At 48.5% G+C, this 27,600-nt stretch overlaps 1 protein-coding gene across 2 annotated transcripts in view; it reads right to left on the reverse strand.

The window, feature by feature from the left end:
• Positions 1–2,564: 2,564 nt before the first annotated feature.
• Positions 2,565–27,600, reverse strand: part of AIG1 (androgen induced 1) — a 431,317-nt gene continuing 406,281 nt past the window's right edge. For both annotated transcript variants that reach the window (XM_073673244.1, XM_073673243.1), the window contains one exon: positions 2,565–3,598. In XM_073673244.1, the coding sequence (XP_073529345.1) occupies positions 3,561–3,598 (38 nt within the window). In that variant the 3' untranslated portion in view covers positions 2,565–3,560. The remainder of the gene's footprint in view (positions 3,599–27,600) is intronic.

Consider the following 27,600-nt stretch of genomic DNA (forward strand, 5'->3'; position numbering starts at 1 on the left):
ATTGGTATTCTATACACAGGTGGTGTAGCTTACAACACAGATAGGCTACTCCACTGACTAACACACTCTGCAATAGGCCAAAAAGGATTAGCTTTGCTAGATTCAGCCAAATGCTGTGAAAAAAACTTGCACAGCACTGGCACAGACCTGCCTGGCAAAAACTGATAGGAACTGATGTAATTTAGTCCTGAAAAGGACTGCAATCACAATTAGTCTTTACTCCCAATCTATCTATTTAAGAGCACAGACCGGCCTGATAAAAGTCGTAGGAAATGCTGTAACCTAGTCCTTAAAAGGACTGCAATCACAACTCTTCCCTACTCCCAAGCTATCTGTAGATTTGTGCGAAAATTTGCTTGAAATGAACACTCAAAGTATAGCGCACACAGCAACAGCGGTGCCGTCTAACACGCAGCTGCATCAGTGAGAAAATGGTGGCTACGTGGAAAATGGCTGGGTCTTATAGGGCAAGGACATGTGACATACACTGCCAATGACACATGCTCTTGCTTGTGTGAAAAAAAGCACTTCGCTCCGTGTGTGCGCTGCTGATAGGCTGACAGATTGCACCTCCCCACTGTAAATGCGGGAAAGAGAAAAAAAAATGGAGATCTTCATTATTCCTGCAGAGATCCATCCCCTGCCCCTCCCCCCGCCCTGCTGTACACTCAAACTGCTTATTAACATTAATTTTCAGCATTACTGAGAAAAAATCCAGTTATGATTTTGTTGCACGAACAGTTATCGAACATAACCTCGAACAGCCGAATTTTTTTCAAATTGTTCGTGTTCGCCGAACTGCTCGAACACCGCCCAAAACAGCTCGAATTTGAGATTGGCGAACAGTTCGAGTCGAACAACGCTCATCTCTAGTGCAGATGTCCTTTTCCTCTGCCTTCCACTCTCAGTCGAATGGACAGACCGAGCGTGTCAATCAGAATTTGGAGTTCTACCTCAGGTGTTTCGTTTCTAAAAATCAGGAGGATTAGGCATGTTACCTACCGCTGGCAGAATTTGCCATTAATAATCATTGTCAAGAATCCACTGGCAGGTCACCGTTCTTCAGTGCATACGGTTATCACCCACAGTTTGGCAGTTTGGCACCTTCAGTGAGGGATGAGCTTCAAGAGTTCCTGAGGAGGAATAGTTTGCTTCGTCGCTCTCCTCGGTATGGCAGGGTGTGCTGAGTAATTTAAAGATCATGGGAGACAGGTATAAACATATGGCTGACAGAAAACGCTTGCCAGGTCCAGACCTGAATGTAATTGACTTTGTTTGGTTGTCTACCAGGAATATAAGATTGAAAGTTCCTTTTTGGAAGCTGGGACCTAAGTTTATTGGTCCCTATAAAATAACCGCCGTCATTAACCCAGCAGCAACTTCCTCAGGCCCTTAAAGTCCACAACGTGTTCCATAGGTCCTTACTTAAAATATATGTGGAACCTCTTGAGCCCTCGCCTCCACCACTGCCCCCAGTAATGGTTGATGGTAATCTAGAGTTCCAGATTTTGAGGATTTTAGATTCTCGTCTCCAACATTGTTCTCTACAATACTTGGTGCACTGGAAAGGCTATGGTCCAGAGGAGAGGATGTGGGTTTCAGCATCAGAAGTGAACGCTCCCAGATTAGTTCGCTCATTTCACACCTCTTTTCATGAGAAACCAGGTCCTGAGTTTCCGAAGGCCACTTGTAGAGGGGGGGTACTGTCACAGGTGTGTCAGAGGTGACAGTCGCCCAGCAGTTGGTTGCAGGAGATCTCTACGTTTGGCATTACAGACATCTTCTTAGAGGCTGGCTGACTCTATGACCCAACAGCTACCTCCCTCTGGCTAATTAGCTCCCTGGCCTGAGTGTATAAATACCTGCTGTGTCTGAGAGGGAGGTGCCAGCGATATTCATTACTACTTGTGAGGCTTTAGCAAAAGCAGTACTTCGTCCTCTCTAGAGCTTGAGGCCGTGTGCGCATTTTTCTGGAGTCAACTAAAGCTAAGCAATCCCTCCCTGTTTGTCTACCCTTGTTGTCTATGGAGTTTAGTGGAGATCGACTAGTGCTCATCTTCTCCCGTCCCTAGCCTTAGCCATACGCCAGGGAAAGTCAGGGCGAGGCACGCGTGTGGCGATTGTTGAAGAGCCAATATAGGGACAGTAGTTGAGACAGGGTGACACTAGACCAGACTAGGAGATCTCCCCTTCTCCCTTTCCCTAGAGTCTGGGCTCTGTTTCCCTTTGTGTTGCACTAAGTCTTTCCCACACATGGAGTGACAGGAATGAATTGATGGACATGACAAAAAGTTGATTTGGTGTTGATTTGGACTCCAAATTCCATGGATCTAAATCTGAGTATCCGTGGGATGAGCAGAAAGATCCATTAAGGCTCAACATCACAACTTACAAGATCTGCTGCTAATGTTTTGGTATTAGATAGCACTGGACACCGTCAGAGGTCTTGTGTTGTCCAAGTTATGATGGGTCAGAGGCAGGTGGTTTTAATGTTATGGCCAATGTGTTGCGTTTCCCACTTCATTAAAAAGGACATTGGAAACGCAATATATAGGAAAGAAGGATTTATAATTGTTATTTGTTGGAAAATCAGATATTTATTAAAAGCAAACCTGTCTGGTGAGCCAACACTTCATCCTTAAATAAAATGCTTATTCCAATCATTACCAAAGGTTACGCGTACATGGCCACACACGGAGAGCACATGAATCCATTACAGCCAGTGTGTCAGTGCACATGGTCAATTTTCCACACGGACCAATGGTTTGCATGGAAAAAATTGCAGCATACACTATTCTGGTCCAATCTGCGGTCCAGACTAATGCATGTAAATAACGGTCAGCACCTCCACTTGTCCGCTATGTGAATGAGCAAATGGAGCTACAAATGTAACTAGACAGAGTTTAAATATGGCCGTCTGAACCCCACCTTAGTTACGTTATTATTGGGAGTGTTTTGACTGTATACCCTACATGATGTACACCTATTAATGACCTAGAATGCAAATATTATATGTATAACCAATATTTTATAACCAATTCCTGAGTCTCTCTTTGTTATGACACAGGGCAGTGAAAAAATTGAAATATTTTCACACATCTAATGATTACAGTATTTAGTACATTGATCAGCATATACAGAAGACTTCAGTTTCCCAAACAGCTAATCATTTAGAGTAGAAAAGGCATAGCACCTGATGATCACAATTGTAGGTGCCACACAAATTACAAGGATCTAGTAGCAGAAGGTATTTGGACCTTAAAAATAAACTATAGTTATCATAATGTCTATTCTGCTACAACATAAGGTTGCAAAATTCCGGATGTCCCAATATCTTCATAAATCCATCTTTGAATATATGGTATATAATGAAAAAGCGAACGTGTGGCCACAATCGATGTTTCAGTTCTTAATTGCAGAATGTCAGGTCCGTCACCTTATGTCATGGCACAGATCTCCTCTGCACTGTGATGATGGCAGAGGCCTGACTGTGCTATACAGTGGATAAAATGACTTCTGTGTGTGGATGAGGAGAAATTTTCACTGCTACAGAGCTGGAATCAGTCGGCCTTGATCCTTTTGTCGGCTGCTTCCATTGCTAAAGAAAAGAAAAAATAAATAATAACGTTGTGTTGCTGGCTAAGGCATGGTAACATCACATTAATACAAACATATTGAAGATAAGAGACACTCGGAAAAATAACATTTTAAGTAAAATCAAGGAGTGAGGCATCATTTTACTCCACATACATGAACATACACATTATCAAGGATCATCTCTACTTTTCCTTACCTTATCATAGTCCCACTATTCTTACAAGATTAGAGATGCTCGACCAGACCAGATGAATGAGCAAAATGCTCATTTAGGTGGAATGATCTTTTGTGTTGCACAAAAGACCATTGTTCTCGGCAGCACATTATTATTCTCGGCAGCACCTCGTCCTGTAACAACAATGGCAACTTATGTGCTCTGAGCAATCTATTACAGAACGTTCAGTGCACATTGTCCAGCGTGGGTTGCCTGTGTAAATCTCTACATATTTACCAATCAGAGGTTATTTAATGCCAGGGTTGTGATCTGACCTGTGCTAGTACAATTCAACAGATCAGATGTCAGCAAGCACTGCATTTAAATGTTAATGTCCAACTTCAAAACCATATCTTCTTTGGCATATATAGGAGTACAGCCAAATCATTTTACATGCCTGCTGCAGCCGCTAATGGTCCATCTCACCGCATACATACTTATACTGTAAGGTCTAGAGTTTACAGGCTTCTGGGAGGTTTAGCTCAAGTGAGGGAGTCACATGGTAAAAGAAAGCAGAAGTCGAAAAGTAGCGTTTCGGACTTATATACAGTACAGACCAAAAGTTTGGACACACCTTCTCATTTAAAGATTTTTCTGTATTTTCATGACTATGAAAATTGTACATTCACACTGAAGGCATCAAAACTATGAATTAACACATGTGGAATTATATACTTAACAAAAAAGTGTGAAACAACTGAAAATATGTCTTATATTCTAGGTTCTTCAAAGTAGACACCTTTTGCTTTGATGACTGCTTTGCACACTCTTGGCATTCTCTTGATGAGCTTCAAGAGGTAGTCTCCGGGAATGGTCTTCCAACAATCTTGAAGGAGTTCCCAGAGATGCTTAGCACTTGTTGGCCCTTTTGCCTTCACTCTGCGGTCCAGCTCACCCCAAACCATCTTGATTGGGTTCAGGTCTGGTGACTGTGGAGGCCAGGTCATCTGGCGTAGCACCCCATCACTCTCCTTCTTGGTCAAATAGCCCTTATACAGCCTGGAGGTGTGTTTGGCATCATTGTCCTGTTGAAAAATAAATGATGGTCCAACTAAAAGCAAACCGGATGGAATAGCATGCCGCTGCAAGATGCTGTGGTAGCCATGCTGGTTCAATATGCCTTCAATTTTGAACAAATCCCCAACAGTGTCACCAGCAAGGCACCCCCACACCATCACACCTCCTCTTCCATGCTTAACGGTGGGAACCAGGCATGTAGAGTCCATCCGTTCACCTTTTCTGCGTCGCACAAAGACACGGTGGTTGGAACCAAAGATCTCAAATTTGGACTCATCAGACCAAAGCACAGATTTCCACTGGTCTAATGTCCATTCCTTGTGTTCTTTAGCCCAAACAAGTCTCTTCTGCTTGTCGCCTGTCCTTAGCAGTGGTTTCCTAGCAGCTATTTTACCATGAAGGCCTGCTGCACAAAGTCTCCTCTTAACAGTTGTTGAAGAGATGTGTCTGCTGCTAGAACTCTGTGTGGCATTGACCTGGTCTCTAATCTGAGCTGCTGTTAACCTGCGATTTCTGAGGCTGGTGACTCTGATAAATTTATCCTCAGAAGCAGAGGTGACTCTTGGTCTTCCTTTCCTGGGGCGGTCCTCATGTGAGCCAGTTTCTTTGCAGTGCTTGATGGTTTTTGCAACTGCACTTGGGGACACTTTCAAAGTTTTCCCAATTTTTCGGACTGACTGGCCTTCATTTCTTAAAGTAATGATGGCCACTCGTTTTTCTTTACTTAGCTGCTTTTTTCTAGTCATAATACAAATTCTAACAGTCTATTCAGTAGGACTATCAGCTGTGTATCCACCAGACTTCTGCACAACCCTACTGATGGTCCCAACCCCATTTATAAGGCAAGAAATCCCACTTATTAAACCTGACAGGGCACACCTGTGAAGTGAAAACCATTTCCGGTGACTACCTCTTGAAGCTCATCAAGAGAATGCCAAGAGTGCGCAAAGCAGTCATCAAAGCAAAAGGTGGCTACTTTGAAGAACCTAGAATATAAGACATATTTTCAGTTGTTTCACACTTTTTTGTTAAGTATATAATTCCACATGTGTTAATTCATAGTTTTGATGCTTTCAGTGTGAATGTACAATTTTCATAGTCATGAAAATACAGAAAAATCTTTAAATGAGGTGTGTCCAAGCTTTTGGTCTGTACTGTATATATATATATATATATATATATATATATATATATATATATATATATATATATACATATACACACACACACACACACACTTTAGCACCTTATCTAAGTTTGGACTAATTGCCCTTTCTTTATTGTCCTAATTTGTAAATCCCTGATCCACTTCCACTTCTATAATTCGGCTTTATTATGCATACTTAGCAGGTCCCAAGATTCATGTCTGGTCATCGGAGACAAAAAGTCTAAGAAGCTTCTTTGAAGAAAGGAAGCTTATACCTCTTTAAATGAATCCCCATTTTGGTATCTGGTTATCAAAGTAGAGCTTCCTGTTTAATTACCTGGTCCCTGAAGGGAGTCTCTGCTTCAGAGGAGGTTGAATAGTCATATCTCTCTCTATTTCCCCTGTTTTAGTTAGTTTCTCTCTCCCTAGCTATAATTAGTTACACATTTCAATGTGTAGTCCTACTTCAAAGGAGGTTGAAGTGTCAGCTCTTCTCCCTTCTGGAGATGTCTTATGGATTTTAATTTTTCTCTGACAGGTTTATATATATTTTTTTCAGGTGGAAGCTAAATGTAATTTCTGCAAAAGGAAATAATATAGTGACCGCTATTTCAATACTTATACATATAAAAATACAGTATACAAATCACTTATCCGTACATGCTGTCAAGAAACCCAGCCTAAAACTTCTAGTACTGTTCTTGTAAATTCTCTGTTGAAAACTATACGGGTAATTATTTACTTTAGTTGGCATTTATGAATGAATATAAAGAGATTATTTTGGATTATCCGTTATATATTTATTAATTTATTGTAGAATACCGCAATTCCATTTTAACATTACACTGCATTTGGCATGAGTATAATTAATCGTCATTTATATAGTACTAGATGGTGGCCCGATTCTAACGCATCGGGTATTCTAGCATATGTCTCCCGACCCTCCTTTATAATGCCCCATGCAGGAAGTCACATCCCCCCTATATAATACCCCATGCAGGATGTCACTTGTTCCCCCATATAATGCCCCATGTAGGATGTCACCTCTCCCCCCATATAATGGCCCATGCAGGATGTCACCTCTCCCCCCCATATAATGCCCCATGCAGGCTGTCACATCCCCCCTATATAATACCCCATGCAGGATGTCACCTCTCCCCCATATAATGCCCCATGTAGGATGTCACCTCTCCCCCCCAATATAATGGCCCATGCAGGATGTCACCTCTTCCCCCATATAATGCCCCATGCAGGCTGTCACATCCCCCCTATATAATACCCCATGCAGGATGTCACCCCTCCCCCATATAATACAGCATGCAGGATGTCATCTCTCCCCCATATAATGCCCCATGTAGGATGTCACCTCTCCCCCCATATAATGGCCCATGCAGGATGTCACCTCTCCCCCCATATAATGCCCCATGCAGGCTGTCACATCCCCCCTATATAATACCCCATGCCGGATGTCCCATCCCCCCATAGTGCCCCATGCAGGTCCGCTATGGCCCCATACAAAAAAAAAAAAAATCCAATACTCACCTCACTGCTTCTCTGGACTCGAGCGCAGCCGGCATCTTCACGCTGTGCGCTGTGACCGGTCAGGAGAGAGCGCGGTGTAAAGACGTCACCGCGCCCTCTGACCTGAGACGTCACAGAGCATCAGCGGAAGACACAGGAGCTGCTGCGGAGGCACGGGGAGGGGTAAGTATGACGCCGGGTGCCGGGGTCCTGATCGAGCGGGGGGGGAGGGACGGGAGGAGAGGAGAGGGGAGGGGAGAGGAGGGGAGGGGAGAGGAGGGGATGGGAGGAGAGGAGGGGATGGGAGGGGAGGGGAGAGGAGGGGAGGGGTAAGTATGACGCTGGGTGCCGGGGTCCTGATGGAGGGGAGAGGAGAGGAGAGGAGGGGAGAGGAGGGGAAAGAAGGGGAGGGGAGGGGCGTCACACTTGTCCTCGGGAGATAAGCTGCCGTAGCCGCTGATCTCCCGACGATAGCCGCATGTAGGTTAGCGGCGCCTGTGGTCGGGGGACTTATGCTGCGAGCAGCCGGCTGCATCTCCCGGCTGCATCGCCGCTGACCTCCGTGCCGCACATGAGCCGCTAACGGCCGCCATGTTTTTCTGAAATGCCGCGTCGCTGATTGGCCGCGGCCGGACCAATCAGCGACCCGGGATTTCCAGGACAGACAGACAGACAGACGGGATAAGACAATTATATAGATAGATGATGAATCCCATATATTGATTAATTTTTCAAACATAACTAATAGTGATGAGCGAGCACTAAAATGCTCTGGTGCTCATTGCTCGGGTCAAGCAAATCGTAATGCTCGTGTGCTCGACCCGAGCAACGAGCCCAATGTAAGTCAATGGGAAACTCGCATTTTTCTAGCGCCCCCCCCCCACCCCTGGAGGTCTGCAGGGTGCCTAAAAATTGCGCAAATCGATGAGAACAGAGCTGAAATTACATGGGAACAGCATGGGGAAGACCCTTGGAAGCATCTCTGACTCCCAGGTCACTGCTGTGAACAATGATGTCAGAGTATTAAGCCACTTTTATGGGCTCACAATAAAACATACGAAGCCAAAATGGATTTTCCTGGAAAAAACAAAAACGAAGCCAAAATGGATGTTCATGGAAAAAATGTCAAGGGACATTCTTTCCAGGGTAATGACTTGTATATAAGGCTAAAAATAACACACACAAAAAAAATGCTCCTCCACACCTTGGGCTATGTTCACACGTTGATGCGTTTTTGCACTTTTGCATTGACATCAACGGTGAAAAATACAGTCACCAGTAAATGTAATTTTAACATTTTACTACCTTATTTGCCCTTGTGGTGTGTGAGACATGATCAGACACATCCTGTTTCATTTATGAAGGAGGGACTCTGAAAGTCACAAAGACTATTTTTATAGGACCATCAGGCAACCCTTACTATTGTTAAAGGGCCAGCTGTCGGCCCTCACTATTGTTAGAGGGCCATCAGCCGGCTATGCTTTATTGTTCCCATTATTAAGGAGCGGGTCTCCTATACTGTTATTGCGTATGCAGTGACTACAAGGTCTGCCCAAAATTTGGAAAAACCCCACTACACCTTTGAAGAGACATAGAGGAGGGCCTCAGTTTAAAAAATGTTCCTATTAAAAAGGAGTGGGTCTCCTATACTGTTATTGCGTATGCAGTGACTGAAAGGCCTGCCCAAAATTTAAAAAACCCCAACACACCTTTGAAGAGACAGAGGAGGGCCTTAGTAAAAAAAAAATCCCATGATTAAGGAGCGGGTCTCCTATGCTGTTATTGCGCATGTAGTGACTGCAAGGCCTGCCCAAAATTTGAAAAAAAAACAATACACCTTTGAAGAGACAGAGGAGGGCCTCAGTTTAAAAAATGTTCCTATTAAAAAGGAGTGGGTCTCCTATACTGTTATTGCGTATGCAGTGACTGCAAGGCCTGCCCAAAATTGAAAAAACCCCAACACACCTTTGAAGAGACAGAGGAGGGCCTTAGTAAAAAAAAAATCCCATGACTAAGGAGCGGGTCTCCTATGCTGTTATTGCGTATGTAGTGACTGCAAGGCCTGCCCAAAATTTGGAAAAAAAAACAATACACCTTTGAAGAGACAGAGGAGGGCCTCAGTAAAAAATGGTCCCATTATTAAGGAGCGGGTAACCTATACTGTTATTGCATATGCAGTGACTGCAAGGGCTGACCAAAATTTGGAAAAAAAAACAATACACCTTTGAAGAGACATAGAGGAAGGCCTCAGTTTAAAAAAATGTTCCCATTATAAAGGAGCGGGTCTGCTATGCTGTTATTGCATATGCAGTGACTGCAAGAGCTGCCAAAAATTTAGAAAAACCCCAATACACCTTTGAAGAAACATAGAGGATGGCCTCAGTAAAAAAAAGGTTCCCATTATTAAGGAGCGGGTCTCCTGTACTGTTATTGCGTATGCAGTGACTGCAAGGCCTGCCTAAAATTTGGAAAAACCCCAAAACCCCTTTGAAGAGACATAGAGGAGAGCCTCAGTAAAAAAAAAATCCCATTATTAAGGAGCGGGTCTCCTATACTGTTATTGCATATGCAGTGACTGCAAGGCCTGCCCAAAATTTGGAAAAAACCCAATACACCTTTGAAGAGACACAGAGGAAGGCCTCAGTAAAAAAATGTTCCCATTGTTAAGGAGTGGGTCTCCTGTACTGTTATTTTGTATGAAGTGACTGCAAGGCCTGCCCAAAATTTGGAAAAACCACAATACACCTTTGAAGAGACATAGAGGAGGGCCTCAGTAAAAACAAATGTTTCCATTATTAAGGAGCAGGTCTCCTATACTGTTATTGCGTAAGCAGTGACTGCAAAGCCTGCCCAAAATTTGGAAAAACCCCTTTGAAGAGACAGAGGAGGGCCTCAGTAAAAAATGTTCCCAATATTAAGGAGCTGGTGTCCTATACTGTTATTGCGTATGCAGTGACTGCAAGGCCTGCCCAAAAATTGGACGCACTCCCATATCCTTTTGAAGAGACATAGAGGAGGTCCTCGTTAAAAAAAATGTTACCATTGTTAAGGAGTGGGTCTCCTATACTGGTAATGCCCATGCACTAAATGCATGGGCTGAAAAACATTTACCCCTGGGGGGTATACATGAACATACTGTGTAACATACAGAATGTTAGAGGTAGGCCTCTAAAAAAATTTCCTGCGGTCATCATAAACACTCTTAAAAAAATTATGTGGGTGTGGCATCACGGTCACTCTGGTAATATGGTGGCGGAGGATGAGGAGAAGGAGAAGGAGGAGGAAAACAGAAAATAGACAAAATCAGGAAGTGTATACCCATATCTGGATGTGAAGAGGTGCAAGCCACTGGATTTGACTTTATGTTCCGCTGCTATCATCCAGTGGTGTTGAGAAGTCTGGCTCCATCCAGCCCTTGTTCATTTTTATAAGGGTCAGCCTGCCAGTATTTTCAGTTGACAGGAGGATGCACCTATCAGTTATGCAAATGGCCTTTTTGGGGTTATCTGGACAGTCTTTAAAAAAGCACCAGACTCTGGAAGACTTAACAGTTGGACAGGCAACTTCCATCGTGTTGGTGTTCCGGCAAACAGTTGCCCGCCGTATGTCTGTGGCCACCCCACTGCTTGTTCCTGCCTGTTGTGGTGCTACGTCTCCCTCCCCCTCTGTGCTGCTGTCCTCACTATGCATGTCACCTTGCTAGGTTGGTTCAGTGACTTCATCGTCCACCTCCATGTCTTCCACGTACGCACCCTGGGTCTACTCCTGACTTGGTGGCAATTGTGTCTCATCATCATCCACCTCTTGCAACAGTTTCCCACTGTTGCCTTCGTGTGACCATGGCTGGTCAAATATTTGGGCATCGCTACATGCGATCTCCTCTTGCCCCACTTGAAGCGGGCTGAGTGAGAGGCCCGAATCTATAAATGGAAAAGTGAACAGCTTTTCGGAGTGTCCAAGTGTGGGATTAGTTGTCTCCGTGCACTTGGCATGCTGGGAGGAAGGAGGATCAGGATGAGGAATATGTGGTCCAGACTCATGGCTACTGAGACTTGACCGTGTGGAAGACAGGGTGGTGGTAGTGGCAAACTGACTGGAAGCATTATCTGCTATCCAACCAACAACCTTTTCACACTGCTCTGGCTTCAAGAAAGGTGTTCCGCGGCCCCCTAGTAATTGGGACAGGAAGGTAGTTCGACATGATGTGGGTGTTTGTTGTGCTCCCTCAGCAGGCACAGTTTCATCTTGCCCATGGCCTCAGACTCTGCGTGAATCATCACCATCACGTCCACTTCCCTGTCCCTTGCCATGCGCCTTGCCCATTTTAAATGGAGTGTAATATTTGGCCCGCTCCAAAAAATTTCATAATTATTACCGCAGTAATATGGAATCACGTCTAATGACCACGGTTTTAGGAAGTGGCCTTATAGATGTGGTATTGGTCAACAACCAAGTATGAATAGGTTCAACAAAACACAGCTGGCTGACTTTAAATGGAGGGTAATATTTGGCACGCTCCAAAAAATGTCACAATTATTACCGCAGTAATATGGGATCATGTCTGATGACCACAGTTTTAGGAAGTGGCCTTATAGATGTGGTATTGGCCAGCGACCAAGTGTGAATAGGTTCAACTAAACACATCTGGCTGACGTTATATGGAGGGTAATATTTGACACTCTCCAAAAAATGTCACAATTATTGCGGCAGTAATATGGGATCACATCTGATGACCACGGTTTTAAGATGTGACCTTTTAGATATGGTATTGGTCAGCGACCAAGTGTGAATAGGTTCAACAAAACACAGCTGGTTGACTTTAAATGGAGTGTAATATTTGGCACACTCCACAAAATGTCTGTATTATTAACGCAGTAATACGGGATCATGTCTGATGATGGAAAAATCAAAAACATCTAGCTGTATTCTGCTAACAAGCAAATAGAGCAGTAAAATAGTGCACTGTATTGCTTTTTAAGCAAATAATCAGGATTAAGAGCAAAAAAAACAGCCCTGATATGTAGGGCTATGGATATCTGTAACAGCAGCAGCAGACAGAACGTGCAATGGACCCTATTGTGCTGTATACACTGTCCACAAACCCTGCCTTTCTAACTCCCGCTATCACCAGTAATATACGCAGCTGGATTAGTCCTCAGAAGGACTGTTAGTTCAGATGGATATATATATATCTTGCTGTGGAATACCTATACCTAATTAATAAAACGCCAATTCTCTCCCTCACTCAGCTGCAGCTCTCCCTACTCTGCCTGTTTCAGGGTAGACTGTGACGAGCATAGGGTCACCAGGTCTTATATAGACCTGATGACGCTGTGTGGCCAGCCAATCACTGTAATGCCACAACCAACATGGCTACGGCATTACAGTGAGTGGCAGACAATCCCTGCATGTTAATTCGCTGTCTAAAGAGCACCAAACATGCGGGGTGGGGACCCGAGCACCCGCCCGAGCATCCCAGAAATACTCGCCGAGCATCTCGAGCAGGGAGATGCTTGGGCGAGTACCAAGCAGTGGCGAACACGCTTGCTCATCACTAATAATTAATTATTCACTTGCTTTTATATTCCTAATTCTAAAAATAATGCTAAAAAAGAAAGAATAATCCGATTAGAATGTGTTTAAAGGGGTTTTCCCATGAACAAAGTTAATTTTAAAGTTGTTGTTTATCAATACATCTTAGAATAATAATAATAATTTCCACAATTGGATGTGTTTAAAAAGAGTTCCTCTGCTGAGATAATCTTATAAATGTGCCCCTGCTATATATTGTGCAATTGCTGTGTCTGACCGTACAGGGACATGGTCTGATCATACCACAGCTCCTGGGCAGGGGAGGAAGCAAAAGAGTATACAGACATTACAGCACAGGATCACAAGTGATTCTTTCTGTGAGATAAAACATTTCCCTACCTGTTTTTTAAAAATGTTTTACCTGAAAGAAAGAATCAGCTGTGATCCCCTGCTGTAATGTCTGTATACTCTTTTGCATCCTCCCCTGTCCAGGAGATGTGATATGATCAGACCATGTTCCTGTATGGTCAGACACAGCCATTACACAGTACACAGCAGGGGCACATTTATAAGATTATCTCAGCACAGGGACATTTTATTTAAACACATCCAATTGTGGAAATTATTATTATTCCAAGTTCTATTGATTAAAATTAACTTTGCTTGTGGGACAACCCCTTTTATAAAAGCAAATAAAAGGATTATGGAATAACGCTTTGTTTGTCAGTTCCGAAATTTCTATCAAAGTAAGCAGACAGCCTTGCACTTAACTGAAGATATGGCTCCCCTTTTCTGAGCTTCAATACAAATTTGAAAGCTGACAAACAGCTTAATAAAGCAGTCTATTACAGAAGGTCTACCATTAAACTACGGAGGCTCTTGGGGAAGTCAAGGTGGAAGTCCTGAAATCTTGCACATACTACAAACCCCTGATATTGTCATCTACTACAATTATTATTAGTTCCTAAGCTTGAAGTTACCTTCATGATTGAGCGAAGGTGACAAAATTTCCTACTAGATTACAAATACTGGAAAATGTTCCTACCCATCTGTTGGATAAAGGAGGCCACTTAGATTTCTAAACACATTGAAAAGTGGATTATGATTTTGGCTATAAGAATTGAAACTAAACCAAGATGTCACAGAACAGTTGACATGTTGGGATTGAGCAACAACAATTTCAGCTGATGCTATGCAGAAGTTTCTTGTATGGCACATTTACTTCTGTGATGCCCACCTCGTTGGCTGTAAATCTGCTTGAAGGATGCATTACATTTTTTTAAGTCTGCTTAGTCTGGCCTTCTACTTGTCTGTCTGGCAGAGGCAACATTTCTCAAATAAAGAAAACACTTGATGACTGTACTTTCTGGTAAAATCATTTAGTTATTTCTTCTGGGAATGGCTACATTCTTTAAACAGGTTTTCCGCAAAAGGCATAATACCCCATGTCTGCAAATTTAATTCAGCATATGAGGCTAATAACTACAAAACAAGATCCTTCTCATCACCCTATTATATGTTAATCTGTTGCAAAATCTTTATTTCAGAAAAAGACAAGGGGGATTGGGACAAATCCAGGGCACCAAATACAATTAATAAATAGATATAAAGACACTAATGTACAAAAATATGCAAAATTTTATTAGTCTCAAAGCACACTACATAGGACATTATTAAAAAACATGATAAAAAACATACACAGGACAAAGAAGGAAAAAAAAAAAAAAATTCACCCAAACAAAAGAAAAATAATCAATAGATATGTCAAAGATGTATTACACAACTGTGCAAGATAAATGTACTTCAATAACAATGCTTAAGCCATAAGCATTTGGCGTAACGCGTAGGTTATTTATACTTTTTCCTTTTCTCTGTGCATCTTTATTTTCTGGTACTCTCCTTATTCCTATATTGCTTTATACTTAATTTATTTGTGGGCTTGATAGTGGAGCATAGATATTTTCTACTATGCTCTCTTACCAATTGATTTATCTATAACATGCCATATATATTTTAGCGATATTTGGAATTATGTACCATTGTTATTGAAGTACATTTATCTTGCACAGTTGTGTAATACATCTTTGACATATCTATTGATTATTTTTCTTTTGTTTGGGTGAATTTTTTTTTTTTTTTCCTTCTTTGTCCTGTGTATGTTTTTTATCATGTTTTTTAATAATGTCCTATGTAGTGTGCTTTGAGACTAATAAAATTTTGCATATTTTTGTACATTAGTGTCTTTATATCTATTTATTAATTGTATTTGGTGCCCTGGATTTGTCCCAATCCCCCTTGTCTTTTTCTTATGCTTGTTTGCATTCATGGGGACATTGGCACAAATACATAATTTATATTTAGTGTGGTGCTAGGTCTGCCCCTTACTTCTTACAAATCTTTATTTCAGGTCATCACAGGTCTATTTAATAGTGTCTGAAAGTAACAATTGTGGCCCAGGAGTTTAGCGCTGTGTAACTGTGGCACCCCAGGGGTCTGGTTTCCACAGTAACAGCAATGTTATGTCTGAGAGCAGGTGGGAGGTCTCTTGGTCAGGGATCCTGTGCATGCCACACCTCCTGCCCAGTCCTGGGAGGGGAAGAACTTCCCCTATATAAACCTAGGGCTGAGGCAGGGTTAGTGAGTAGAGAAGAAGTAGAGACAGAGAAGAGAAGCAGATCTAGGAAAAGAACATCAGGAGCTCTGTGGGAGCAGTGCTATAAGGAGTCAGGGCAGGCAGCTGCAGAGCTCGCCCTGACTGAGAAGCTATCACCGGACCCGGAGTCCGAGGCTGTGGGGACTAATCTTTACCCAGCAGCAGAAACCGCCCGGCAGGGGATTTCAGGTCCTCTGGCCAAGAAACCCGAAGGCACGGTCACACGCGTGGGACCAGCACCGCAGTCGTGGAGCGGACGCCACTAGAAGGCCCCGAGTCACCGGCCATACGGGTGAGCACCACACGGTACACTCAGGGACGTGGGCTACTTATACCCGCCTTTAGCAAGGTAGCCAGAAGAGTACAGTCAGTTTGGGAGGCCTACAACTCCGCCTGGCCAGGGGAGATCCCATCTGCTCAAGGACTGACCAGACCCCGATCGCTAGCCAGTACTCCGGGAGGGTCTATCTTTATCACCAGTAAAGACCCTGAATTACACCGCATCGTCTCTGAGTGATTCCTGCTACCCCCATCATCCACGTCGGCTGCCCTGAGGCCATACCCCTCCCGTTGGGGGTGATACTATCACGCTGCACAATCCTACCACCGGCCTCAGCGGTCTGCCCTGCAGCGGCAGCTCCTTCGCTGCATTCAACGGGTGGCGTAGTCGTCCAACATCTACCGCTAATACATCGCCGCTCAGTTTGACTCCCTGGGCACGGACCGGGTCACCGCCACGAGACTACAACCCTCAACAGATCCGGCTCCGAGTAAGCTCCCGTGCGCGCGATGCCGCGCGACGAAGGCCCATGGGTGCGTCAACTTTTGGCGTAGTCGGCAGGATCTCGTGCCCGCAACCACCGGGTACTGCGTGCCTGAAAAAGACTGTTCAAACTTACCAGTGGTGAAGATTCCCGCCATCCGGCGCCATCTTCTGTCTTCTTCCCGCCATCCGCGAAGTTTTCCCGCCATCCGGCGCCATCTTCTGCCTTCTTCCCGCCATCCGTGGAGTTTTCCCGCCGTTGGACGCCATCTTGAAGACGCCGCGCGGGAAGAAGAGGGGCGTGGACTCCGAAAGCGCGCGAGAACTGAAGCCCCGCCTCACGTCCGGACGTTGCGTAAGGTCCTGGAAGGAGCCCAGCAGACGCCGACGTCACAGGAGCGCGACGGAAGGTCCTCAACCCTGACGATCCACTGCGGAGCCGCGGCCTACGGAAGAGGATCATCGCAAGGTAGGCCACGGTCCACTAGGGGGGAGGAAGATGTCGGATACGGAGGAGAGCTTCACTGCCTCAATCCCCGCCAGCGCCACCGCTGCTGCAGTCATGCCTTTCACCATGCCCTATATCCCGGGAGCGGCCTGGCTACCCCAGTACTCAGGGGAGTCACATACCCTGCATGACTTTAGAGAAAAGCTGGATAGCCTCTTCCAGGTGTATCCCCTCACAGAAGAGCAAAAAGTGAGCATCCTGGTGGCCCAATTAACCGGGGCAGCCCAAAGGGAGGTAAAGTCCTGGCCACCTGGGGGAAGGACTGTTGCAGGGATACTAACCCGGCTGAGGGACACCTTTGATACCCGCACCTCAGCCGAGATCAAGCTTAGATTCTACGGGTGCAAGCAGCGAGCACACGAGAGTATAAGGGACTATGCCCTGAACCTACAAGAGGCCCTGAGAGCCATTAAGCAGACCGACCCTGACGGCGTGGGAGACGAGGACAGGCTGTTGACTGAACAATTTATAGAGGGTTTATATTGCAATGCCCACCGAACACAGTTGCGGGCAATGGCCTTACAGGACCCTCATCTGGGATTTGCACAGTTCAAGGACAGAGCCATCCGGGTGCTCCGAGAACCGGCACCAGGTGGCGTTGTGACCCACAGACGCCCCACTACCACTTACCACCAGGAGGCGGCACCCTTGTCGGCAGGGCCTGTGGGAGCTGATGCGCAGGCTTTGAACAATGACCCGGCTCCAGACCTGCACCATCAGGTCCAAGAGCTAGCTAAAAGCGTTGCCGCGCTAACCCGAACTGTGCAGTCTTTACAGGTTTCCACTCCAGGGAAGATCCAGCTGGCATCCGGACCGGAGGACATCCCGTGGCGTCGACCAAGGAGGACCCCACCGGCCAGAGGAAGACCTAGCGACCGATACAACGAGGACGGACAACCCATCTGCCGCCGCTGCAATCAACCCGGACATATGGCAAGGTACTGTCCTTTAAACTGGCACAACCTGGGGTAGAGGGCCAAACCCCAGGAAAAAGATCATCAGGCCCATCGAACTGGCGCGACAAATATGTGGGAGGACGTCCAGTCTTGCCCGTGGTACTGGATGGCATCCCCATGAGTGCCCTACTGGACACCGGGTCACAGGTTACCACTATCCCGTACGTGCTCTTCAAGCAGTACTGGAATGACTCGGATATCACCCGCTACCCTGACGACGACTTGAGTATCATCGCCAGCAATGGTCAGCCCGTGCCACAGATTGGATTTAAAGAGGTGACCATTAAAATCGGTAGAGTCGAATTGGCGGCACAGGGACTGATCATTGTAGACATTGACAAGCGCGAGAGTCACCCAAAGATAACTCTAGGAACTAATGTAATTGAAAATTGTCTTGCAGAGGTGATTTTCCTTTTACAGCAGGTTGCCAAGAACGCCAGCTCCGGCCAGCAGCGAGTGCTCCAGAAAGAGATCCGGGCACTGATGCGACGGCAACAGATAGAACTCTCCGGTGGTGAGATTGGTAGCGTAAGAATGTGTGACCCTTTTCCTATTGCCATGCCCCCAAAAAGTGAAATGATGATTTGGTGCCGGGCAGCTATTGGTCTGAGAGGTAGAGATTACCAGGCAATGGTAGAACCAGTTTACTCAGACAGTAGGCCCACCATTTTGACAGCACGGGGGGTGGTCAATGTACGCCATGGGAGGGTGCCCGTTCGCATAATAAATATCGGGAAGAGGGAAGTGTACCTGCCCCGGTATGCCACGCTAGCAAAATTGTATACCATCAATCAAAATTCCATACAGTCCGTAGAACCCTTGCCTCCATCTTCCCCGGAGGAAAGTAACGGCTCTAAGGAAACAATGGAGGACTGGTGTCAGCAACTACATTTGGGTACTGACTCCACTCCCTCACACCAGAGACAGGGAGTCTATCGGGTGGTTCAAGAGTACGAGAGAGTGTTTAGTAAACACCCGTTAGACTTCGGGCGAGTCAAGGGGGTAGAACACCACATCCCCACGGGAGACCATCTTCCCATAAAAGAGAGGTATCGACCCGTACCCCCTGCACACTACCAACACGCCAAGGGGATGCTTAGGGACATGAAGGAGGCTGAGGTGATCAGGGATAGCTGTAGCCCCTGGGCAGCTCCACTAGTCTTAGTCAAAAAGAAAGACAACACCATGAGGATGTGTGTAGATTACCGGAAAATCAACCGTATCACACACAAGGATGCGTACCCCTTACCAAGGATAGAGGAGTCTTTGGCTGCTTTAAGATCTGCTAACTTCTTCTCTACCTTGGATCTCACTAGCGGGTACTGGCAGGTTCCTGTAGCAGAGGCGGACCGGGAGAAGACCGCATTCACCACCCCGATGGGACTTAGCGAGTTTACCTGCATGCCGTTCGGACTCTGTAACGCACCAGGAACCTTTCAACGATTAATGGAGTGCTGTCTGGGCCACAGAAACTTCGAGACGGTCCTGTTGTACCTGGACGATGTCATCGTATATTCCAAGACTTATGAGGACCACCTGAAACACCTGGCGGAAGTGTTCGAAGCTCTGGCAAACTACGGCCTAAAGGTAAAACCCTCCAAGTGTCACCTCCTAAAACCAAAGGTGCAGTACCTGGGACACGTGGTGAGCGCTGACGGAGTGGCTCCCGACCCTGATAAGATCACCGCAATTAAGGAATGGCCAAGTCCCTCCAGTGTAAAGGAAGTGCGGCAGTTCCTCGGGTTGGTAGGCTATTACCGCAGATTCATCCCCGGTTTCACCAAAAAGGCAGCTCCTATGCAGGACCTCCTGATAGGCCAGTCCCGGAAGGCCAAGAACCAGAAGCCGCCCTTCAAATGGGAGAAGTTAGAAGAAGAGTCCTTCCGCCAGCTGAAGATGGCCCTCACGGGGGATGAAATCCTGGCGTACCCTGATTACAGCCAGCCCTTTATCCTCTACACCGACGCAAGTAACATCGGGCTAGGAGCCGTACTGTCCCAGATCCAGCAGGGGAAAGAACGAGTAATCGCTTACGCCAGTCGAAAACTGCGACCCACCGAAAGAAACCCTGAGAATTACAGCTCATTTAAGCTAGAGTTCCTGGCAGTGGTGTGGGCAGTCACCGAACGCTTTAAGCACTACCTCGCTTCTTCCCGGTTCACCGTGTACACGGATAACAACCCGTTGACACACCTGGACACGGCAAGACTCGGTGCCCTAGAGCAGAGATGGATGGCCCGTCTGTCCAACTACGGGTTCACAATCAAATACCGGGCAGGACGCTCCAATACCAACGCGGACGCCCTGTCCAGGATGCCAAACCTACCGGACGTAGGAGAAGATTCAGAGGGATTGGAAGAAGTCGAACTCCCCGCGTTCCACCGTCATGGGACTATCCAGTATTCCCATCGGGTAAGGAGTAAGCAAGCCGCTACGTTTAACCCCTTGCCTCACTACAACTGGGAGGAAACGCAAGACAGTGACCCTGCCGTCCGACTGGTGAAGGAGATGCTCACTCAGCCAGATGCCCGTCGACTGTTCCTTTACAAGGGGAAGTTGTGCCGCAGAATGGTTAACTCCCGGGCGCATGAACTAATCTGGCAAGTAGTGGTGCCACGAAGAGACGCAGCCATGGTGATGGAGGCATACCACGACAGGGCTGGACACTTCGGATGGAAGAAGCTGGAGTTCCTGCTGCGCGGGCGGTTCCACTGGGTAGGCATGAGGGGAACCATCGACAGGTGGTGCAGAGACTGTGGCCCGTGCAACCTAAGAAGGAAGGACCGTGCCAGCCAGAAGACCCCCCTTCAGTCCATTGTCACCAAGCAGCCGTTGGAACTGGTAGCCTTGGATCATGTAAAACTGACCCCAAGCAGAAGTGGCTACGTCTACGCGTTAACCATTGTGGATCATTACTCCCGGTTCTTGGTTGTCGTCCCCGTTAAGGACTTAACAGCTCAAACAGCAGCTAGAGCCTTCCAGCAGCACTTCTGCCGTCCACACGGGTACCCGGACCAAGTGCTGACGGACCAGGGACCTGCCTTTGAAGCGGAGGTCTTCCAGGAATTCTGCAATCTGTATGGCTGCCGGAAGATAAGGACGACACCCTATCATCCGCAAACTAATGGACTTTGTGAGAAAATGAACCAGGTGGTAATGGATCTTCTGAAAACGTTGCCCCTGGAAGAACGCAGTCTGTGGCCTGAGAAGCTGCCCGACCTGGTGGACCTATATAACTACATCCCTGTAGGTTCCACCAACTGTACCCCGGCTTACCTAATGAGGGCAAGGCCTGGTAAGCTACCTGTTGACCTGGAGATGGGAGTCCTGACACCCGAGGACACTTCACCGGAAGCAGACTGGGACACAGAGAGGCAGCAGCAGTACCGGAAAGTACAGGAGAGCGTGGAGCGAAGTCTCTGTCTCGCTAGGGAAAGACAAGAGAAAAATTACAACCAGTATGCTCCCGCTGTTCCCCTGGTACCCGGAGAGCAGGTCTTGAAGAGGAAGAGACGGCTCCACAAGTTGGACGACCAGTGGGAGAAGGACCCGTACACCGTACTGCCCTCAAGCCACGACAACCCAAAGGTTTGTACCATCAGTAAAGACGGAGGGGAAACCACAGCCATTGTATCCCGGGATCACCTGAAGAAGTGTCCCGAACAGCTACGGAACCCAGAAGGAGAGCAAGAAGACCCTCGACCCGTAGAGGAAAGGGAAGATATGGTTAGTACTGTGCTCGGAGACTTCCCTCGATCCTGGACTCAAGTCAATGGTGCAGTTGTGGTACCCGTCCTCACGTTCCTCCAACCAGCATCCCAAGTGCCTACGGAGCAACAGGTAGAGCTGGAAGAGCAGCCGGTCCAGGAGGCAGCAGACTCCACACAAGCAGAACAGGAGGATCAACCCTCTGCTCATAGTGAGCCTGCCGTACCCCTAGTGAGCCAAAGAGCCCGTAGACAGCTGCCCAGTTTACCCTTGACAGCTCCTACACCCTGTAGTTCAGGGCCAGACAGTCAACTCCGTAGGTCCACTAGGGCCACTAGAGGCCAGTTACCCGCACGTTGGAGGATTTGAAGTGTTTAAATTGTTTTATTTGTGGTCACCTGTCTGTTACTTGTAAATAATTATGTGTTTCTAGTTATTTTTAGGAGTCCTTGGTGGATTTACCGGGAATCCTTGTACAATTGGTTGGAGCGTAACCCAGGAATGGACTAAAAGACTGTTAAGGACTCGGGGCAGGACAGACCCCTACCTGGTTACGTCTCCCTGTTTTGGTGAAATGGACACCTTTGTTTTCTTCAAAGACTGCACCCGGTTGCGGACACGCCGTAACCATCTTTATGTGTTTTTCTTATTGTATTATTATTGTTTATACCTTGTTATGTTTTTCTAAAAATATGTTTAGTCCCGGAGTACTAAATTTCACTAGGGGGGAATGTGGCACCCCAGGGGTCTGGTTTCCACAGTAACAGCAATGTTATGTCTGAGAGCAGGTGGGAGGTCTCTTGGTCAGGGATCCTGTGCATGCCACACCTCCTGCCCAGTCCTGGGAGGGGAAGTGTAGCACCCTGAGGATTCGGCTGCTACAGGGGTATTACACCTCAAGCCAGAGGTGTGATATTCCACTCCCGGGTAAGGATGGAGTGTGGAACTGAGCTCAGTCAGCTGCATGCACTACACACATCCCATTTCCGAGGAACAGACCAACGGTACTCCCACTTAGAAATGTGCAGGTACGACCGAGTCTGTTCCTGGCTGGAGTGGGAGGGGGGTGGTACATCCCAGTAGTGTAGGGGCAGATAGGGGGAGCAGCCTGGGTAAAGTTAGGAGCTCATTGGGTGCTGGTCACCTGAGCTCACACATAGAGGGAGTATTTAAGGTGGGCACCATCTAAGATCAGGGTCAGTCTGTGAGAAGTCTTTGCAGAGAGGAGAGGAAGAGGAGCAGAGCAGCCCCAGGCCCAGAGAGAGTGAGAGAGGAGAGAAAGAAGGACCCAGAGGGGGAGACAGAAAGGAACTCTGAGAACCCAAGTACAACCCCAGGGTGAAGAGTTGGCAATAGGGTACCGGATCCCAAACTGGTGGGGGCTAAAGCATACCTCAGCCAGAGACCGGAGGCCGTGGGCAGGATCTGCCACGGCCACCCACCACATCCACCCTGAAGGCAAACCACGTGTAGGGTCAGGGAACCCAAGGCCAAGGGTCTCCCAACAGAAGGCCCGAGGGAGCTGGACCTAGGTGGATCCCTGGTGGGGACGGCCAGAAGAAAGGACAAGAAGGAGGGCTCAGGGACACGCTCCGGACTTGCTTGGGGGTTGGCTGAATCCAGGACCTGGTGGACGCAGCACGGCTCGGGTGGTCACTGAAGGCCGGAGTGACCGGAATATCTGCAGTAAGTAAACACCCTGAACTGCACAACCCGACTCTGTCTTTACTTATCATCTACGCTGCACCACCACAACCCCCATCCTCTGCACCTGACCCCCTGAGGCCATACCCCTCCCATTGGGGGTTATACTATCTAAAGCTGCACCAACACCATCAGCCTCAGCGGACCCTGCTGCAGCGGCGGCCGTAGTGACCGCAATCCAACGGGTGGCGTAGTCGACATAACGAACTTTGTAACATCTGTAGGACTGCCACACACACTGAGTTTGACACCCTGGGCACGGACCGGGTCACAGCCACTCGGAGACTACAACCCCCATCTGATCCGGCTCCGGGTATTCCCTTAAAGAATATGGCCCAGGGGGCGCGTCAACTTTGGCGTAGTCGGCAGGATTACGTGCCCACAACAACCGGGTACTGCGTGCCTGAAGAAAAGAACAAGTTTACCTCAAAAAGAAGTCTCCTGCCGGTTCCGGAGGGTCCCCGCCATCGGACTCCATCACAGATCGATTCCCGCCGGTTGTCCACCATTAACAGCTTTTTCCCGCCATCTGCAGAGTTTCCCGCCACTGGGAGACGATTCCCGCCATTTCCAAAGGTTTCCCGCCTTAGAAGAGCAGACGCCATTATGGGCGTGCCAGAGGGTGGCAAGAGGCCGCCTCCCATCGTGGGCCAGGACCGAAAATGGCGCCAAAAGTGGAAACCGCCCCCACCAACAGAGACTGTGATGCTAGAGGTGTCTGTCAGCGTGAAAGAACTGCCCCTGGAGCTGACAATCACCAAGTGGCCCCGGGACCGCCCTCGAAGTGGGAGGACTGAGAAGAAGAGAGCAAAGATGGGTGTCGCTTGGAGCAGTCTGGAGAGAGCGCACCCGGAGACAAGAAGCCTAGAGCTGAGTCCAGAAGAAGCTTACCCGGAGATGGGAGAAGAGCAGAGCAGCACCGGCCCGCTGGCCAGGAGCCTGCTGGAGACAACGGAAGGAGAGCAGAGCAGCACCGACCCGTTGGTCAGGAGCCTGCTAGAAGCAACGACCCCACTAGGCTTAGTGGAGGTCCTGGCACAGCTCCCCCGAGATCGGGAGTGTGCACAGACCGCGCTGGAGGGCCTCGCACGGAGGATGGCCCGGGTGCAGCGAGAGACATTGGCGGAGTGGAGCCGTGAGATGGCCCAGCAGACAAGAACTCGTCAGCGGAGCACGCCACCCAAGACGAGGAGACAGACCGCCTCTGAGGATGGCGCAGGAGGACTGAAGGCCGGAGACGGCGCCGAGAAGGGAGCCGAACGAAAGGAGGCAGGTAAAGGGGACGTCTCTACCCCAAACCGGGAAACAGCGTACCTGCCCCAGCTCCCCGTCGCAGAGCCCGAAGTACCCCCTGCCGTGCCCGTAACCGCAACGTCACCGCCACAGACTAGGCCTCAACCGGAAGCCGCAGCCGCGACCCCTGTGACGTCACACGCCTCGACCCCGAGCGTGACCAAGCAGGAAGTACCACCAGCCTGGTCGCAAGGCCTAGTACCCCCGGGCGCCGCAATACCAACAGCGCCCCCTACCTCCGCGGAGCCACCGGCCTGGTCGCAGGGCCAAGTAGCCCAGGGCGCCGCCGTTCTTACGGTGCCCTTCACTTTCCAGGTGCCCCAGGCCTGGCCGCAAGGCCTGGGCAACCCGGGCGCCACCACCACCGCGCCCATAAAACCAAGAGTGCCGCATCTGGGAGAAGATTTGTTCGCCCAACATACGTGCCCGGATGGGCAGCCCTTTATATGGCCACCGGAGTTTCACCATCCCCGACTCCGGAAAGAGAGACCCCTAGATGAACCCCTGATTCCGGTTCCAAAGCCCGTAAAAAGGACCTCGCCCCCGCTAGAGGAGGCACAGTTTGAGTGGGACCCCACCGGAGAAGACCTCATGGGGTTCACTCAGGAGACCCGGGCAGCCGCAGCGGAGCGTGCAGAGTGCTGCCGGCAGCAGCTCGAGGTCTTTGAGAGGGAGCGGAGAGAGAGGCGGGTCCGGGAACAACAAGCCCAGATAAGGAGCGCGGAGCAGAAGAGCCGGGCCAGGAGGAGTCCCCGTGCAGCTCATGGTCCCCCCTCCACCGGGACTGTGATCAAGTTTAATATGCAGCACGGGTGGGGCTTCATCCGAGATCACCGCACCCCAGGCGACGTCTTCGTGACAAGAAGAGACGTTGAGTCCCACCTACCGGAGGGACACAGAGGACGTGACCTGTATATAGGGGACGAGGTCACCTTCACCCGGCACAAGTGTGCCAAAGGACCCTACGCCCTCCATGTGCATCGCCTGACGGAGGAGGAGCTGCGGTGTGAGGAGGAGCAAGAGGACCCGGACGGGTCTGAAGTTAAAGGTAACCACAAAGAAAGAGCAGGAGGACGTCGTCGTTGAGTACAGCGGAGTAGAAGCTGTATATAGTTGCCCGTCGGGGCACAGTGAACTGTTACTGCTGCTATTATAGTCCCCGTTGGGACCAGCAAATTGAACTGTTACCCGTATTTCCCTTAATCCCTCTGACCGAGGACTGAGAGCGGTCATCCCTTTCCTAATACCTGGCCGAGGACTGAGAGCGGCCATATCCCTTGTATATAGTTGCGCTTCCTAAAGCGCCCCCTACCGGTTTTATAGGAAAACCATTTTTCTAGAGAAACTGTTGCACTTTTCCCGGGCACACGTTGCACAGTGTCCGGAGGAGGAGCTAGAAGACGAGAATGTTATTTATATGAAAAGTTTAATGATGCTGCTAATATATGTTGTTTTATATGTTTTATTATGTTTATATGAAAAAAATTGTATGTTTGGTGTTTTATATCTTACAGCCCGAGGACGTGCTGTGATTTACCAGGGGGGAATGTAGCACCCTGAGGATTCGGCTGCTACAGGGGTATTACACCTCAAGCCAGAGGTGTGATATTCCACTCCCGGGTAAGGATGGAGTGTGGAACTGAGCTCAGTCAGCTGCATGCACTACACACATCCCATTTCCGAGGAACAGACCAACGGTACTCCCACTTAGAAATGTGCAGGTACGACCGAGTCTGTTCCTGGCTGGAGTGGGAGGGGGGTGGTACATCCCAGTAGTGTAGGGGCAGATAGGGGGAGCAGCCTGGGTAAAGTTAGGAGCTCATTGGGTGCTGGTCACCTGAGCTCACACATAGAGGGAGTATTTAAGGTGGGCACTATCTAAGATCAGGGTCAGTCTGTGAGAAGTCTTTGCAGAGAGGAGAGGAAGAGGAGCAGAGCAGCCCCAGGCCCAGAGAGAGTGAGAGAGGAGAGAAAGAAGGACCCAGAGGGGGAGACAGAAAGGAACTCTGAGAACCCAAGTACAACCCCAGGGTGAAGAGTTGGCAATAGGGTACCGGATCCCAAACTGGTGGGGGCTAAAGCATACCTCAGCCAGAGACCGGAGGCCGTGGGCAGGATCTGCCACGGCCACCCACCACATCCACCCTGAAGGCAAACCACGTGTAGGGTCAGGGAACCCAAGGCCAAGGGTCTCCCAACAGAAGGCCCGAGGGAGCTGGACCTAGGTGGATCCCTGGTGGGGACGGCCAGAAGAAAGGACAAGAAGGAGGGCTCAGGGACACGCTCCGGACTTGCTTGGGGGTTGGCTGAATCCAGGACCTGGTGGACGCAGCACGGCTCGGGTGGTCACTGAAGGCCGGAGTGACCGGAATATCTGCAGTAAGTAAACACCCTGAACTGCACAACCCGACTCTGTCTTTACTTATCATCTACGCTGCACCACCACAACCCCCATCCTCTGCACCTGACCCCCTGAGGCCATACCCCTCCCGTTGGGGGTTATACTATCTAAAGCTGCACCAACACCATCAGCCTCAGCGGACCCTGCTGCAGCGGCGGCCGTAGTGACCGCAATCCAACGGGTGGCGTAGTCGACATAACGAACTTTGTAACATCTGTAGGACTGCCACACACACTGAGTTTGACACCCTGGGCACGGACCGGGTCACAGCCACTCGGAGACTACAACCCCCATCTGATCCGGCTCCGGGTATTCCCTTAAAGAATATGGCCCAGGGGGCGCGTCAGAAGAACTTCCCCTATATAAACCTAGGGCTGAGGCAGGGTTAGTGAGTAGAGAAGAAGTAGAGACAGAGAAGAGAAGCAGATCTAGGAAAAGAACATCAGGAGCTCTGTGGGAGCAGTGCTATAAGGAGTCAGGGCTGGCAGCTGCAGAGCTCGCCCTGACTGAGAAGCTATCACCGGACCCGGAGTCCGAGGCTGTGGGGACTAATCTTTACCCAGCAGCAGAAACCGCCCGGCAGGGG

This window comes from Phyllobates terribilis, unplaced genomic scaffold, assembly GCF_046119375.1.
Source record: "Phyllobates terribilis strain yellow unplaced genomic scaffold, ASM4611937v1 Scaffold_3__8_contigs__length_932513732, whole genome shotgun sequence".
Taxonomy (NCBI): domain Eukaryota; kingdom Metazoa; phylum Chordata; class Amphibia; order Anura; family Dendrobatidae; genus Phyllobates; species Phyllobates terribilis.